Source organism: Geotrypetes seraphini, chromosome 4, assembly GCF_902459505.1.
Source record: "Geotrypetes seraphini chromosome 4, aGeoSer1.1, whole genome shotgun sequence".
NCBI lineage: Eukaryota > Metazoa > Chordata > Amphibia > Gymnophiona > Dermophiidae > Geotrypetes > Geotrypetes seraphini.
In genome coordinates, this window is record NC_047087.1 from 2,038,155 (window position 1) to 2,056,653 (window position 18,499).

Consider the following 18,499-nt stretch of genomic DNA (forward strand, 5'->3'; position numbering starts at 1 on the left):
TTTGCTAAAATGTAAATACACCATATTTATATGGCATTTTTATTCCTCTCATTCCCTTATTATGGAATGCTTCCAGATTTTCCTTTGCAAGAGGCATCCAATAATTCAAACTCTCCCTTCCTTCTAGAAAAGGAATTAAAGGAGTTAAGATCTTCAGCCAATCTCTAGCTTTTAAACTTTCTCAACTATGGAATGAACGCCTCTTAATTCTGAGGAGCCCCAGTTCTTTCCAATCTTTCCGCAAATTTCTAAAAACTTTTCTTTTTGCCAAACATTTTGAAAACGAATCTCTGTGAAACTTTTGCTATTACTTTCTTTAGTTTTTATTTAATCATTGTAAACTTTCTTTAGTTTTTATCTAATTGTTGTAAACCGAGTCAAGCTTTCTTAGATTGATGACCCGTTATATAAAGTTAAGCTTTAGTTTAGTTTAGTGCACATCCTCTATCCAATTCTCTGGTTACCCAGTCAAAGAAATTGATCAGATTTGTCTGACAAGACCTACCTCCGTGAATCCATGTTGCCTGTGGTCCTTTTGCCAGGATATGTGAGCTAGGCATTGTGGGCAATGTAGTCTTACACATGCTACAATCACTCCTCCTTACATGTAAAAGCTTCTCTGCCAGTGGTCTTTCTCCTAAGAACATCTCCCCCCCCCCCCCCTTCTCTCACCTAAGCTTGTATCCTTTGTCTCATTTCTGGCTCACCTTTACTTTCTCAGCTACCTGGTACTAAGTTCCGTTTCTATTGGCACTGTTTCTATTGGTTCTGTTTCTAGTGACTCTGCCTTTTCCTTGGCGTTGTGGGAACTCTTTGTCTGGAGAGAAAGACACTGCCCTTCCTGCATCCATCTTCAGCACACATGGCTCTTCTTATCTCCTAACATAGAATTATTTTTCACCTCTTTGGAGCTATCTGAACACAAACAAGGTGCTTCATCAATCCAGCTCTGAAACCTTCTATTCTGCAGGACTATTCTGCTTTCTAATTTTTCATTTTCATCTACTAACGAATCATTCTTGAACTAAGAAGTCTGAGCCCAGGGGAACAAACCTCTGAGGAAAACTGCTAAATGTGAGTAAATCTATTTGTGCAATAAAATATATTTCAAGGAAGGTATAAGGATTTCCTGCATGTGTGTCGGTATTCCCAAGGTTTAGCTTTCTAGTAGATTTGGCACACGTCTGGGACAGCCTGCTAAACAAGAAAGAAAATAGGAGTAATGTGATATGATAGAGGTCTAGAAAATACTGATTGGAGTGGAAAGGGTAGATATGAATGGCTTGTTTACTCTTTCCAAAAATACTAGGACTAGGGGGGCATGCAATGAAATGACTAAATAGTAGAAAATTAAAGAAAATATTTCTTCACTCAACAGGTAATTAAACTCTGGAATTCGTTGCCAGATAATAGAGTGAAAGCAGTTAACTTAGCAACGTTTGAAAAAAGGTTTAGATAATTTCTTAAAAGAGAAATCCATAAACCATTATTAAGATGGCTTGGGGAAATCCACTGCTTATTCTTAGGATAAGTAGCATAAAATCTGTTTTACTACTTGGGATCTAGATAGGTACTTGGGACCTGGGTTGGCTACTGTGGAAAACAAGATACTGGACTTGATGGATCTTTGGTCTGTCCCAGTAGGGCAATTCTTATGTTCTTAAAAGAAACAGAGACTTCCCAGAGTTATGAAGCTGATGAACAATAACATTAATTTTAGATGGGAGATAAGAAGTCAGTATTCTGCTTGTAGAAGTAGCATAGCATGACATTTCTGACCTAGACTGGACACTATTAGAAACAGGATACCATCCTATATGGACCTTTGGTCTGATCCAGTAGGGCAGTTCTTGTGCTCTGATGGGGATTAATATAATATTACATTAGATTAAGTTACGATTTTTGGTAAGGACAGTTTGAATAGAATGGAGATGGTGAAAACCTGAATGCAGTGGACTAAGAATGGCCTAACATTCAAGGAAATCAAGACAAAGAACATAGACACCACATATCCTATTAAGTATTGCCATGCTTTTTGATTACTATCATGTCATAACCTAAAATCTACATTACTAAACCCTGTTATGCTTTTATTGCTTTATCATGTATTGTTTATAAACTTGTAGCTTGTTTTGAGGTCTTCTGGGAGGACGAGATATAAATCCAAATCAATAAACAGTCTGGATGTAAATGGTAGGAGAGAGGATGGTTAAGCTCTAGTGAAGTTGTTTTGGTGAGATCACACTGCATGTCTAATGAAATCCCATGAATTTTGATCTTCTCCCCTCACCTGGTTCATCTACTATAGCTCTGATAGAAGTACTTCCTTCTTCCCCATGCTCACCTGTCCCGGTTTTGCTGGTATTTTTGGACATCTCGTGTTTTTAAGATGATGCGCTTCACATACATTGCAATGGAGCAAAAGCTAATTAATATTATACTCAGATCCACCAAGTTCTTTGTCCTGGAGAAATAACGGACCTTCTCCACCTTCAGCCGTAGACCCTGCATTAATCACAGGAGCAGGAAGGAGAAAAGAGAGTACACAGTCATTTTGGCTGAATCTTCAGCTGCAGATCAAGAAACGGGAAGGGGAAGCGGTCAATCCCTTCAAAACTAGACGTGTGCATGGGGGAGGGGACAATGGGAAACACCCGGAAATCCATGGGGATAGAGACAAAAAAAATCATTACTACTGCCGGGACAGGAGGGGATGGATTGGGAATGAATGGGGAAGGGAGAGGATGGAAACCAGATTGTCTCCATGCACACCTTGACTTGGAAATGTGACACAACACCTCAATTTAGTAAAAAAATAAACAAAATTGAGAGGAACTCACTTTGATGAAAACTGATGCATGTGCTCAGTAATTTTTGCAACGAAGAAGACCACTGAGAAGCTGGTGAAAATATTTGTCAATTTGTTTCAAGCATTTTGGCAGAGTAAAATCTCCACTGAGCTAGTCTCATTTATGTGTCTGATATGAAAGCAAGCATTTCAAGATGAGATTGGGATAGGTTAAGGAGGTCTTAATCTCCAATCTCTTACTCTCATGGACTTCAACCATCAAAAACTGAAGTTGATCCTCAGCAATATTGTTAAAACTGAGGGTGAAACATTGCCATAAACAGACTGCAAACACGAGGTGCAACTAAACATCTCAAATGAGAAGACTTGGATGTGTTTGGGGTGTTTTAGACTTGTTCAAGAGTCCAGGAATTGGCAAAAAAGGTCCCAAGTGTGGCTGAAACTGGCTTCTTTTCAATGGCATGGGACGTATCATGGAACTGAATGCTGGCTCTGTAGATGGTTGATTATTTTGACTTAGTTTGAAGTAACTGTTTTCACACAGTTCCTGTTAATAAATAATCCGTTTTTCTTGAATATTTAACAAAGTTATACTTTCGACTCCTAACTCCTCTAACCTTGGCTTCTGTATCCCCTATTCTCTATGTCATGTCTTGTCTGTCTAAGTTAAATTGTGAGCTCTTCCGAGCAGGTACCATCTATAAATGTCAAACTGTACAGCACTGCGTACGCCTTTCAAGGCTATAGAAGTTATAAGTAGCAGTAGTAGTATTGTTTGATGTTAAATTTTAACAAGTTCTAGGATGCAATTTATGTCTTGCTTCAATTTACAAGATCTTTTAAATGTGGGTTAGGTACAAGGATGGGAAAGAAAACTGTGGGGATGTTGAGGGGACAGTCCAAATATGATGGGAATGGGGTGGGTAGGAATGCTCACTTCTATTCTAAACATTCAGACATAGTCCCAGCATGAGGCACAATGAGGCCTTTTTCACATCATTGTAGTTTTATATTGCTGGGTTTGTTGGATGGTTGGTTGTTTTTTATGGTAGAAGGGGGACTTTTTTTTTCCCTTGCTCTAGGGCTGTCCCTTTTACCTATAGTTCAAAGGGAGAGGCAAGCTAATTACAACCCTTTTGAAGTTAAGTCTCAGTTCACTTCCCCCCTTCCCTTCCTTTCCCTCCCCACCTACCCCTACCCTATCTTATCTTCCAAATCTTTCTATATAGTCCCACTCATCATTTAGCTGACTTGAATTAATTTGAAAGGTTAGTATTGGTTGGAAGGAAAATTCAAGGTTGTAAATAGGTCAAACTTTAAGTTAAAATATAAATTAATTACCAGTATATATCTGGATGCTTTAATTAGTAACACAAATTGAGCCCCAAAGAAGTCAGACTTTGCAACCAATGAAGTTGTTTTAAAAAAGGTGTAACATGATTAAACATCCAGAAATTAAATGGACAGCAGAATTCTAAGCAACTTGTAAGGCTTCCAAGTCCTTCTTGGGAAGACTCAACAACAAGGAATTACAATAATCAAATGCTTGTACAACAGTCTGAAAATTATCACAATTCTGTAGTCTTCAAAGGTCATAATAACTTAAAAAAAGCACATGTGAATTACAGATTTAAGATGAGGTTTATAAATAAGGATGAGTCAAATATGTCTGTCTATTGTGAGTGTCCTTTTGTAACCCGTTCTGAGCTCCCAGGAGGAACGAATAGAAATCGAAGTAAGTGAATAAATAAATAAAAATATCTACAAATGCATTCGCTCAGCTGCCCCTCACTATCTCTCTTCACTTATCTTCCCCATGATCCCTCCCGTGAGTTCTGCTTAGCTGGTAAGTCTCTCCTATCTGTGCCCTTCTCTTCAACTGCCAATTCCAGACTCCGTCCTTTCTGCCTTGCTGTGCCGTATGCTTGGAACCAGCTGCCCAAATCCCTATGGTGGGCTCCGTCTCTGTCAGTGTTCTAAGCCCAGTTAAAAGCCCACCTCTTGGAGAGTGCTTTCGATTGCTAACTCCTCTCACCTTGGGTTCTGCATCCCCAATCCTATATGTCATGTCTCTCTGTCCAAGTTAGATTGTAAGCTCTTCCGAGTAGGGACTGTCTATAAATGTCAAAATGTATAGTGCTGTGTACACCTTTCAGTGCTATACAAGTGATAAGTAGTAGTAGTATATTTCATTTCTCTCAAAATTACAATTTCAGTAACCTCAAAAACAAAATAACTAGGAAAAGCTTCCCCTTGCCCACCAGGACTCATCTTTTCTCAAAAGTAACCTCTGTGGAGAGAATAAACAAAGCGCTGAAGGGCCAGGATTGCAGTTACTGCCTACCAAACATTTGAGAGAGCTTGAGGAACTGGATAGATGAACCAGCTCTTAAATGCCAGGAATTTCCAGATCAATTCCTTATTCTCTCCATGAGTTCACAGGCAACGCGTGACCGTTAGACTAAGAGGAAGAATTAGTTACGGGCAGAAAGAGAATAGAAACCCATTCAGGTACCTCACCTGCTGTATGAATGAGAAGAGAAGGAGGAGCAGGAAGGAGCCCTGTGCACACAGCAGTGACACATCGTCTGCACTGTTCTCATACATCCTCATAATCTGTAGATCTGATGAGGCAAAAAGGATTCCTGGCCAAAAATAAAACAAATGTGAATCTGTTTCCAAAATTTATATCCCGCACTATCTTTATCAGTGTAGGCGGATCAGAAATCAACATACAAATTCAGAAATAAAATAATAAAATCAAATGATACCAATTTAAATTAATACCCTAAACTGCCACTTAGCCCCCCTTTACTTAGTGCTAAATATTCTGATATTACTCTGATACTCATAGAATTGCTAAGAGCATAGGAGCATTTAGCGCTTTGGGCTGTGCCAGAATCCTCTACCGTGGCTTAGGGAGGGTTAACGCGGAGTCAAAATCATTACTGATACTATATCACATCATTAGAAAGCTTGATGGAGCAAGACAGTTTTTAATTTGATCTTAAATTCTTTCATAGGCAACACATTCCAGAGGATCGTCCCAACTATGGATAATCACCTCGAAAGAAGGCACATTCACTGACTGTAATGCTCGAGAAGGTTGATGTAAGTGTAATTACTAAAGCAATCTTATCTATTATGGTCTTAAACATCACGAATTCTGAAATCAAAAGGTATCCAGTGTAAAGACTGTAAAGTGAGTGTCATATGCTCATATGTAGATTGGCCTGAGATTAAACCTGCAATTGCATTCTGCACAATCTGCAGAAATGGACTCTTTTACTAAGCATTTAGTGCTCTGGGCTGCAGTCCAAAACCTCTACTGCAGTTTAGTAAAAGGGGAGATAATACTTTTGAATACCCAATAAAAAAGCGTTGCAATGGAACAACCCTACTTTGTACTACCAACCTAAAATTCTCATTAACTGACCACAAAGTTGTCTTATAATTTTCACTTTATGAAGTACTGATTTAATAACCTTGCTATCTTGATCACACATGCTTAAAAGGTTGAATCAAACAAAACTCCCAAGGTTTTAATATAAAAACTGTAAATCACTCCCAAGATTTAGAGAAGACCAAAATAGGTTAGCGCCCAAGAAAGGGATCTGGATGTCATTGTAGACAATACGATGAAACCTTCCACGCATTGTGCGGTGGCGGCCAAAAAAGCAAACAAGATGCTAGGAATTATTTAAAAAGGGTTTGTTAACATGATTAAGAATGTTATAATGCCCCTGTATTGCTCCATGTTGCGACCTCATCTGGAGTATTGCGTTCAATTCTGGTCTCCTTATCTCAAAAAAGATATAGTGTCACTAGAAAAGGTTCAAAGAAAAGTGACCAAGATGTTAAAGGGGATGGAACTCCTCTCGTATGAGGAAAGCCTAAAAAGGTTAGGGCTCTTCAGCTTGGAAAAGAGACAGCTGAGGGGAGATATGATTGAAGTCTACAAAATCCTGAGTGGAGTAGAACGGGTGCAAGTGGATCAATTTTTCACTCATCAAAAATTACAAAGACTAGGGGACACTCGAGAAAATTGCAGGGAAATACTTTTAAAACCAATAGGAGGAAATATTTTTCCACTCAGAGAATAGTTAAGCTCTCGAACGCGTTGCCAGAGGTTGTGGTAAAAGCAGATAGTGTAGCTGGTTTTAAGAAAGGTTTGGACAAATTCTTGGAGTTAAAGTCCATAGTCTGTTGTGGCAGGCAAAAGGGGCCAAGCCCTAAGATATATAGTATGCCAATCAATAACAACCCTGCCACTAGCATTGCAAGCCTTGATCATACATAGGCAGTTCCTGTAAACTTAGAAAAGACAGGAACAAGGATTTATTTGCCTTTGAATAAGAAGGCAGTGTGCAACAGGCAAGGAAAAATTTTACACCCACTTTCAAAGCTGCAGCAAGAAGTAGGGGTGCAAGTTTCACACAGAGTAACGTCAGACCTCAGGGAACAATTAACTAGGCAGCCAATCAGAGAGCTGAGTGGCTCAGCTCACCTGGTTAAACACAGAGCTGATTCACACAGCAGGAGATAACCCCAGAGTTCAACACAAGGGCAGAACGATTGGAAAGAACACTGGAGAAAGCTCAAGCCAGACTCTGGAGCAGACATAAGTAGGAACTTAGCTGCCCAAAAACTTATCAGACTAAAGGGAGAACCAGAGAAAAAAACCATATAAATAAATGGCTTAATTACTACAGAAATGAAGGAAAGAATCTCAGAATTGCCACTCCAAGGATCCTAATGATATCATCCATATAAGGAATTGTGGCATGGGGTTTCTTTCATTGATCCAAAACCTTCATACATTAATGTGACTTAATCCGTCACTCATTTATAAATAAATAACTTCACTACTCAGTTATTTTATATTTTTCTGAGCTTTTTTTGACTAACTTTTTTTATATTTTTAAATTCAAAACTGTGCAAATAGCATTAACATTTGTGCAAAAATGCAAGAAGTCAAGATTGTGCAAATTAGCTGTGCAAAAGGCAATATAACTTCTATAAAAAATATTAAAGCCTTAGCTAAGCACATCTTTTAGCTTAACATTAGCTAGTAATTATCATTATGATCCTTGGAGTGGCAATTCTGAGATTCTTTCCTTCATTTCTGTAGTAATTAAGCCATTTATTTATATGGTTTTTTCCTCTGGTTGGATTAACCTTTTGTGGACCTGTTAATTTGTGGTTATTTTTTCTTTTTTTCTATTACCTTTTTGATTGTTCTAAAGGGAGCACAGCACCCCAAACAACCAGCAAGGTAAAATCTTATCTACCTGCTAGGGGTGTGATAGCTAATTCCCAGCTAGAGATGGGGGCTAATGAGAGCAGTTGTGATAAGCCAGGATATTGAAATGTCTTCAGAATTCACAGGGCTTGAGAATATAAATAACACTACAGATTCAGAGTATGAGAAGGTCTGGGAAGAAACATATCCCTTCAACTAAAGTCAGAAGTGAAGCTAAAACTGAATGCTAACGTTTCTCTGCATTTCTGTGACGGAGGGGGCAGGGCACTTCCCTGACCTCATAGAAACCAGTGTTTATTTAAAAAGTTAAGAATTGCACAAACCTTTAGTGGGGAACCTCAAGGAACTGGTCATATCCAGAACTGTAAAAGCAGTGTACTGTAACAAAGTTACAAAGGCTAAAATACGTAAGTATTGTGCATTTCAACACACGGCATCAGGGAACTGATTGAAAAGCTGATGCAAATGCAGGTGCTCAGCAATGTGTAGGAAAAGCACTCTGCAAACGTTTTGATTTTCCTGAAAGCATTCTGTGGCTTCTTTTTGGTTTGTCTTCTGAATTACTTTCTACAACATGATATGGAACAATGTTTGCTTGGGCCACTTAATTATTTTGGAATGCAAGGGTCAGGGCGAAAAGGGCGAACAGAATGCTAAGAATGATTACGAAGGGGATCACAAACAGATCGGAGAAGGTTATCATGCCGCTGTATCAGGCCATGGTACGCCTCCACCTGGAATACTGCGTCCAGCACTGGTCGCCATACATGAAGAAGGACATAGTACTAATCGAAAGTACTAAAACGGTTAAGGAGCTGGAGGAGTTGTCGTACAGTGAGCAATTAGAGAAACTGGGTCTCTTCTCCCTTGAAAAGAGGAGACAGAGGGGACATGATCGAAACATTCAAGATAATGAAGGGAATAGACTTAGTAGATAAAGACAGGTTGTTTACCCTCTCCAAGATAGAGAGAACGAGAGGGGACAGATTCCGTACAAACATAAGGAAGTTCTTCTTCACCCAGAGAGTGGTGGAAAACTGGAACGCTCTTCTGGAGGCTGTTTTAGGGGAAAACACCCTCCAGGGATTCAAGACAAAGTTATACAAGTTCCTGCTGAACCGGAACATACGCAGGTAAGGCTAGACTCAGTTAGAGCACTGGTCTTTGACCTAAGGGCCGCCCCGTGAGCGAACTGCTGGGCATGATGGACCACTGGTCTGACCAAGCAGCAGCAATTCTTATGTTCGTTGTTTTGAATCCAAAGTTTACAGTGTTTTATTGAGGGTGAGGCATGCTTAGCCACTCCAGTGAACCACTCGGCTGGACACTGTGGCCCGAATTCTGTATAGGCGCCCATCCCGGGCGTCTTATACAGAAACGGACCTACACCGCCCAAAGTTAACCTGATTCTGTAACCATGTTGCAGATGCCGGTTACAGAATCGAGTTTAAAATGCCTCAACACCCTCCCCGGACCGCCCAACGCCCCCCCACCCCCCCGAAGATCACCGGCAGGAGGGTGCCCAACCCCTCCTTCTGACAAAACCCATGATCGCCTGCAGAAAGGTGCTCAACTCTTCCTGCCAACAGAACTCGTGCTGCTGATTCAAAGCAAATTTCCGTTGGAAATAGAAAGGGCGCACAGGATCCCAACAAGAGTGACAAATAGTCAAAAAGGTCCGCATCCATTGATATTCAAGTTGCTCCGATACCAGCAGGTGTCTGAAATACTCAGACTGGCTAAAGACAGCAAAAATTTGAAATGTCAGGACTCGAAGATCTATATCGTTCCTGATTTTGCTAGAGTACCGGCTCAAAAAAGGAAGCAGCTATTAGATCTGAGGCCACAACTTAGGGTTTTAGGAGCTAGATATGGCTTAGTATACCCGGTAACTATGCGGGTCACTTACAAAAATAAAACTTTAAATTTTGAAGATGCAGCAAAACTAAAAGAATTTTTGGATCAATGCGAGTCACCTATGGCTACATAGAAGTGATTTTAGATAAATAATTTTTCTTCGATTTAACATAGAAACATAGAAAGTAACGGCAGAAAAAGGCCAAGGCCCATCGAGTTTGCCCACTTCATTGACCCACCCCCCTAGTTAATCGCTCTCTGATGACCTTTTCCCTCGTAGAGATCCGAAATGAGCATCCCATCTGTTCTTAAAATCTGGCACGCTGCTGGCCTCGACCACCTGTACTGGGAGCTTATTCCAGCTGTCCACCACTCTTTCAGTGAAGTACTTCCTGGTGTCGCCATGAAACTTCCCGCGGGTGTCTTCTTGTGGCCGAGGGTCCTCTAAGAAGGAAAATATCATCTTCTACCTTGATGTGACCAGTGACATACTTAAACGTCTCAATCATGTCCCTTCTCTCCCTACGTTCTTCGAGAGAGTATAGACGCAATTCGTTCAGCCTTTCTTCGTATGATAGATCTTTGAGCCCCGAGACCATCCTGGTGGCCATTCGCTGTACCGACTCGATTCTCAGCACATCTTTGCGGTAATGTGGCCTCCAGAATTGTACGCAGTACTCCAGATGAGGCCTCACCATGGTTCTGTACGAAGGCATTAGGACATCGGGCTTCCGACTAACAAAGCTTCTCCGAATATAACCCAGCATTTGCCTAGCCCTGGATGAAGCCTTCTCCACTTGTTTGGCCGTTTTCATGTCTTCGCTGATGATCACCCCCAAATCCCGTTCTGCGGCAGTCCTTGCTAAGGTTTCTCCATTCAATGTGTACATTCTGCACGGATTATTGTTGCCAAGGTGCATAACCTTGCATTTGTTAGCGTTGAAGCTAAGATGCCAGGTCGAGGACCAATGTTCCAATAAAAGCAGGTCTTGCGTCATGCTGACGGGCAGATTGCCGTTACTCACAATATTACATAGTTTGGCATCATCGGTGAATAATGTTATTTTACCTTGAAGCCCTTGAGTCATGTCTCCTACAAATATGTTGAAAAGGATCGGGCCCAAGACCGAGCCATGCGGCACCCCACTGGTCACCTCCAACGTTTTAGAGATGGTACCATTAACAACCACCCTCTGAAGTCTACCACTCAGTCAATCGTGGACCCATGCTGTAAGTGTTTCACCTAATCCCATCGATTTCATCTTGCTCAATAGCCTGCGGTGGGGGACGCTATCAAAAGCTTTGCTGAAGTCCAAGTACACGATGTCTAGGGACTCCCAAATCCAGTTTCCTTGTTACCAAGTCAAAGAAACTGATGAGATTGGATTGACAGGACCTACCCTTGGTGAATCCATGTTGGTGGGGATCGCGCAGTTCCTCCTCGTCTAGTATCATGTCTAATTTGCGTTTGATGAGTGTTTCCATGAGTTTACTCACTACCGATGTGAGACTTACCGGTCTGTAATTCGCAGCCTCTGTCCTGCAACCTTTTTTGTGCAGAGGAACGACATTAGCTGTTTTCCAGTCCAAGGGGACTATTCCCGCGCTCAGGGACAGATTGAAGAGTACGGATAACGGTTCTGCTAGGACGTCCCTGAGCTCACTGAGCACCCTGGGATGTAGATTGTCCGGGCCCATGGCTTTGTTCACCTTGAGTCTTGATAATTCATCGTAGACGTCTCCGGAAGTAAACTCAAAATCCCGAAATGGGTCTTCTGAACTTTGCTTTGCCTGCAACTGTGTACCGGACCCCGGTGTCTCACAGGTGAAGACCGAGCAGAAGTATTCATTTAGTAATTCGGCTTTATCTGAATCTGATTCTACAAACTTCCCATCTGATTTCCTAAGGCGTACTATCCCATCAGTGTTTCTTTTTCTGTCGCTAATATACCTGAAGAAGGATTTGTCACCCTTCTTAATGTTCCTTGCCAGGTTTACTTCAGCTTGATGCTTGGCCTCTCTGACTGCCGCTTTCACCGCTGTAGACTTGGCCTTGTATTCCAATTTAGCCTCCCTTGTCTCTGAATGTTTGTAGGAAATGAATGCTAGTTTCTTTTCTTTAACTAGATCTGAGATCTCTGCGGTGAACCATTGGGGTCTAATGTTTCTTTGCCGTTTGCTTGCTGATTTTATGTATCGGTTCGTTGCTGCATGTAAGGTAGATTTCAAGGTTGACCACATGTCCTCTACATTATCGGCCACAGCTTGGATTTGTAGTGCGTGATGGATGAAATTTCCCATGCGTTTGAAGTCAGCGCCTCGAAAGTTGAGTACTCTTGTTGTCGTGCTCGATCTAGTGAAATCTTTCCTGAGGTTGAACCATACCATGTTGTGGTCACTGGAGGCTAACTTATTGCCTACCGAGACCTCCGATACGCTTTCTCCATTGGTGAGTACCAGATCCAGAATCGCCTGTGCCCTAGTGGGCTCTAATACCAGTTGTTTGAGTTGTGCTCCTTTAATGGTGAATAATAGCCTTCTGCTGGCGCTGGTTCGCTGTGAGCGTGTTCCAATCTGCATCGGGCATGTTGAAGTCCCCTAGCAGAGCAGTGTCCCCCCTTAAAGTGATATTCTCTATATCTTTGATTAATTCTATGTCTTTGTTTTCCAGCTGTCTTGGTGGTCTATATATTACACCAAGATATAGACACTTTTCTTTGCCTCTGGCTAGGTTTACCCAGAGGGATTCCCCGGTGTACTTGACCTCCGTGATTCTTGTAGTTTTAATGTCCTCCCTAGTGTATAGCACTACCCCTCCTCCTAACTTGCCCTCCCTGACTTGACGAAGTAAGTTGTAACCCGGTATAGCCATATCCCACCCATGAGAGTCCGTGAACCAACTTTCGGAAATCGCCACCACATCTAGATCAGCATTTATTATTTCGGTCTCCAGTTCCAGAATTTTATTGCCTAAACTGTGTGCATTGACATACATAGCCCTCCATGCCTTGTGATTGCTAGGACCCTGCGGGTAGTTTCCCATCCGAGTTAGTGTGGCCCCAAATGTATTGTTTGCAATGTGTGTATTTATCGCGGACTCAGAATTATTTGCAATGTGAGTACTTACCACGGACTTGGAATTGTTAGCAAAGTGAGCACTTACCTCGGACTCTGAAGTGGAGCTGTGACTCTCCTCCTCAGGATAGTTACCTACTGCACAGGTACCCTCCCCCAACTTACCTAGTTTAAAGCCCTTCGAAGCAGACGTGCTAGTCTGTGTCCGAAGACGTTCTTACCCCTGCTGGTTAGATGAAGTCCGTCTAGTCCCTGAAGTCCCTGTAGTGCCTCTCCATGGTTCAGAAATCCGAAGTTCATCTCCCTGCACCATCCGTGTAGCCACTCGTTGGTCCTCTGAATACGCTCATCTCTGGCTCTTCCCTTGCCTCTAACTGCAAGGATCGATGAGAAGACCACCTGTGCTCCTGTCCGCCTCAGCTTCTCACCCAAGGCTCCAAAGTCTATGGGTATATTTTCCAGGGTGTTCTTGGCCGTGTCGTTTGTTCCTACGTGGATGAGAAGCAAAGGGAAGTGGTCTTGGGGCGTGAGTAGTCTATCTAGACAGGCGGTGACATCTCGGATCATGGCTCCCGGCAGACAGCATACCTCCTTTGACTGTATATCTGGTCTACAGATTGGTCCCTTGGTGCCCCTCAGCATGGAGTCCCCAATGACCACAACTCTGCGCTTCTTCAGGGGAGGTTGATCAGAAGACTCTGGAACTGGAGCCTCGGGTTGGACCTCATCCTGTTCCTCGTCGGCAGTCCCATCCTGTAGTATCTGGAATCTGTTCTTCAGGGTGAGGTGAGGGGTAGATGTAAAACTGCCCTGTCGGTATTTTTTATTTTTTTTTTTTGACTAAAGAATTATTTAGCTTATAAAGTTAATAAGATTCTGGTGACACTGCTACAGTTGGATTTGAAATATGCTCAACATTCTAATCTTGTCTCGTGGTCATTTGGAATGTAGCAAGAAAGGCTATAAAAGTTATATCAAAACAGACCTTTTCTATATAAAGAAGTTTAAGCTATTGGTTGAAGTGACTTGCCTGTTTGGAGTTTGGCGATGTGAAAAGTTTGGATGTTTATACAAAGAGATTGATTGTTATAAATTGCGCGTATTAATTACTGAGATTGAGGAAGTGTGATGGAAGAATTTAACAGACATCAATATGCGTGGATCTGCAAGCAAGATGGGATTTGGAATGTGACCATATATTAATTATAACTACTGGTTTTAATGCTGTTGAATTTGCTGCAATGCATGGATTGAGATATTACATTGGAAAACCCATTAAATCAACAGTGGGTCTAAAGTAGATATTTTCGCTAGAATTTGGTCTGACCTTGCAATATGAGATAGAAGGTTCGTGGTGGTGTGTAAAAATGAACAGAGAAAATGCATGTATGATACGGCTGATCTCTGCCTGGCACCACATGCCTGAATCTGATTGTCATGACCATTATAAGTCTTTTAGACAAAACTTAAAGGATGAAAGAGAAGTTCTGATACTGAAATATGCTACATATGGTCTATGAAGATTTTGAAAGAATGATTGGTGTTCTCCATAATAGAAGCTATGCTGTTCATGGAAAATTTATCGTGGATTTTTATAGAGAGCTGCATTCTGGATCAGTTTTATTCTGATGTTACATGTGTGTTAAAATAGATCTGTTAGGAAGGTTTTTAAAATGGCTCTTTATATAGTCATTTTGATTTGGATGGATTTGTTTTTGAAAAGTTTTATTGTCTCTTAAGAATGAATAAGTTAAGAGTAATGATTGCATTTTACATTTAATTAATTATCTGAATGTGTCAAGTAAAATGGGGTTTAAATGCTTAATATTGTAAAGGTTAAAAGAACCTTCTTGAGATCTAATTAATCTTAGGAAATAGGTATGATGTGGAAAGGTATCATTATAATAAGTTTGTTTGATTATTTAATTTTATTGTTCTCTTTCATGAAAAGAATGAGAAGGGAAAAGATAGTTAATGAAAAAAGGGAGAAAAGAGGAGAAAAAAAAAAAAGAAGAGGTAATTCTTTATAAAGGAGTTCAAATTAATATGTGATTTTCATTTTAATATTATGATGTTCTGGCTAATGGTTAGAATGCTTATAGATATAGCTTGTGGGGAGTTTATCTGTTGCTTGGTCTAGAATGTGCGTTTCAAAGTTTGCATTTAATTTAAGGGAGGGTGGAAGGGGGTAGGGATTGAGGGTATTGGGAGGGGTATAGGGGAGGGGATGGGGTTTAGTTTTTTTTTTGGTATGGGGAAAAGATTATATAATATTGTTTTGGTGGATATTTTGGAATATTGTACTGATTTATTATAATGAATTTTAAGATTTTTTCATTAAACGTTAATAATAATAATAATAACTTTATTTTTGTATACCGCCATACCCCGAAGAGTTCTAGGCGGTTCACATTGGTTAGACAGAGATTACAAGTGGTTACATATCAAATTGATCATAGAGTTGCAAACAACATGGAGATAGTAGTTACAAGTGGTTACATATCAAATTGATCGTAGAGTTGCGAATAGCAAGGAGAGGAGGAGGGAGGGAGACGGGGGAAGGGAGTAGGTCAGAAGGGGGGAGGAGGAGGATAGAAAAAGGGATTAAGGGTCTTGGTCTCGAAATAGGTGAGTTTTGAGTAGTTTTCTAAAGTCGAGGTAGTTGTAGGCCTTGAGGACCATTTGGGCTAGCCAAGGGTTTAGTTTGGTGGCTTGGAAGGCGTAGGTTTTGTCAAGGAATTTTTTTGAGTGGCATAGTTTTAGGGAGGGGAAGGAGAAGAGTTGAATTTTACGGGATTTCTTATAGTTGTGGTTAAGGGCGAAGTGGGGGGTTATATAGCTTTGGGATAAACCAAATATTGTTTTGTAGCAAAAACAGGCGAATTTGAACATGATTCTGGATTCTAGAGGGAGCCAGTGGAGTTTGTGGTAGAAAGGGGTGATATGGTCCCATTTTTTCAGGTTAAATATGAGGAGGACAGCGGTGTTATGGATCATCCTTAGTCTCCTGATGGTTTTCTTTGTGGAGCTCAAGCAGATGATGTTGCAGTAGTCTAGTGACGTGAAAGCTAGACCTGGGAGAGTCTCTGGACATAGTGTACTTGGATTTCAGCAAAGCGTTTGACAGTGTCCCGCACCGCAGACTATTAAACAAGATGAAGTCGATGGGTCTAGGCGAGAAGCTAACTGCATGGGTAAATGATTGGCTGAGTGGAAGACTTCAGAGGGTGGTGGTCAACGGCACCCTCTCTGAGACATCGGAGGTGACTAGCGGAGTGCCGCAGGGCTCGGTCCTGGGACCATCCCTTTTCAACATATTCATAAGAGACTTGACCCAAGGGCTTTAGGGTAAAGTAACACTGTTCGCAGATGACGCCAAACTGTGTAATATAGTAAGTGAAACAATCTTAAGGATAGTATGATGCAAGATCTGATCACGTTGGAAAACTGGTCCTCGACATGGCAGCTGGGCTTCAACGCAAAGAAATGTAAGGTCATGCATCTCGGCTGCGGAAACCCATGCAAAACTTACACCTTGAACGGAGAAACACTAGCTAGGACTTCAGAAGAACGGGACTTGGGAGTAATCGTCAGCGCAGACATGAAGGCTGCCAAACAAGTGGAGCAGGCCTCATCCAAGGCAAGGCAAATGTTGGGATGTATCAATAGAGGCTTCATCAGCCGCAGACCTGAAGTCATAATGCCGCTCTACAGAACCATGGTGAGACCTCACCTGGAATACTGTGTGCAATTTTGGAGACCACACTACCGAAAAGATGTGCTTCGAGCCGAATCGGTCCAGCGAATGGCCACTAGAATGGTCTCCGGACTCAAGAGTCTCCCATACGAGGAAAGACTGGACAAACTGCAGCTCTACACTCTTGAGGAGCGTAGAGAAAGGGGAGACATGATTGAGACGTTTAAGTACATCACAGGTCGTGTCGAGGCGGAAAGCGATATATTCTTCCCCAAGGGACCCTCAGTCACAAGGGGGCACCCGTTCAAACTCAGAGGAGGGAAATTTAATGGTAACACCAGGAAGTATTTCTTTACAGAAAGGGTGGTGGATCATTGGAACAAACTTCCGGTGCAGGTGGTCAAGGCCACCAGTGTACTCGACTTTAAAAATAAATGGGACATCCACGTGGGATCCCTACGGGGGTCGAGCTAGGGAACTGGGTCATTAGCACTCAGACTTGATGGGGTGGGTCAGAAGAGTGGGCAGACTTGATGGGCTGTAGCCCTTTTCTGCCGTCATCTTTCTATGTTTCTATGTTTCTAGTATGCTGAGGCTGGAGGACTGTACTAAGAGGCGGAATGAAGTGTCGTCAAAGTATTTTTTTATGGTGCGGAGTTTCCATAGTGTCGAGATACATTTCCTAACTGTGATATCAGTGTGTTTCTCGAGGGATAGATGTTTGTCCAGTGTTACACCCAGTACTTTTAAAGTTTGTTTGAGGGGGAATGTGTATCCATTTACTTGAATTGTGGTGTCTTTGATTTTGTCTTTGGGGGTTGCTAGGAAGAATTTTGTTTTGTCTGGGTTTAGTTTTAATCTGTAGGATAGCATCCAGAGTTCTATCTGACTAAGTATGCTTGTGAGGGAGTTAAGGAGTTCTTGAGTGAAATTGGTTAGAGGGATGACTATGGTAATGTCGTCCGCATAGATAAAGAATTTTAGGTTGAGGCTTTTCAGGAGGTTTCCTAGGGAGGTGAGGTAGATATTAAACAGGGTGGGGGACAGGGGGGAGCCCTGTGGCACACCGCAGGAGTTGTCCCAGGAGTAGGAGAGAGAATAATTTTTAAATACTCTGTAAGATCTGTTCCGTAGGAAACCGTTGAACCAGTTAAGGACCTGGCCGGAGATGCCAATGTAGGCAAGGCAGTCTAGGAGAATATTGTGGTCGACTAGATTGAAAGCACTGCTCAGGTCCAGTTGTAAAATCAAGGCACTGGATCCCAGGCTGAAGAGTGTGTGTATGTGGTCTAGGAGGGAGGCTATGATGGTTTCAGTGCTGTGATTGGAGCGAAAGCCTGATTGGTAGTCATTTAGGATGTTGAATTTTTCTAGGTATGTGGTAAGTTCGGCGTTTACCACCCCTTCTGCTATTTTGGTGAATAGCGGGATGCTTGCGATAGGTCTGTAGTTGGATGGGGTGCTTGATGGTTCTTTCTTGTTTTTGATGATGGGAGTTATTGAAATGTGGCCTTGTTCTGCTGGGAAACTGCCCGTGGTTAGTAGTAGGTTTACCCATGCTAACATATTGGCTTTAAAATGGATTGGAGCAGTTTTCATAATGTTAGGGGGGCAGGTAACCAGTCTGCAGAAGGAATTGGAATATTTGTTAAAATATGTGTTGAAAGTTGGCCAGTCGATAGTTGTGAATTGTTGTTAATGGTCTCAATCATCCGATAAAAAGGAAAAAAACATTATTATATTTAAAACAGCAGAATGTGGATGTTTTTTCATACAGGAGACTCACCTTACTGGAGAT

The 18,499-nt window shown here is 41.6% G+C and overlaps 1 protein-coding gene across 1 annotated transcript in view; it reads right to left on the minus strand.

Moving 5' to 3' along the window:
• The window catches only part of PKD1L3 (polycystin 1 like 3, transient receptor potential channel interacting), a 192,975-nt gene that overhangs the window by 50,306 nt on the left and 124,170 nt on the right, over positions 1-18,499 (minus strand). Inside the window, exons 26-27 of the mRNA XM_033941262.1 lie at positions 5,330-5,454; positions 2,345-2,505 (exon numbers count right to left, since the gene is read on the minus strand). Of these exons, the coding sequence (XP_033797153.1) occupies positions 2,345-2,505; positions 5,330-5,454 (286 nt within the window). The remainder of the gene's footprint in view (positions 1-2,344; positions 2,506-5,329; positions 5,455-18,499) is intronic.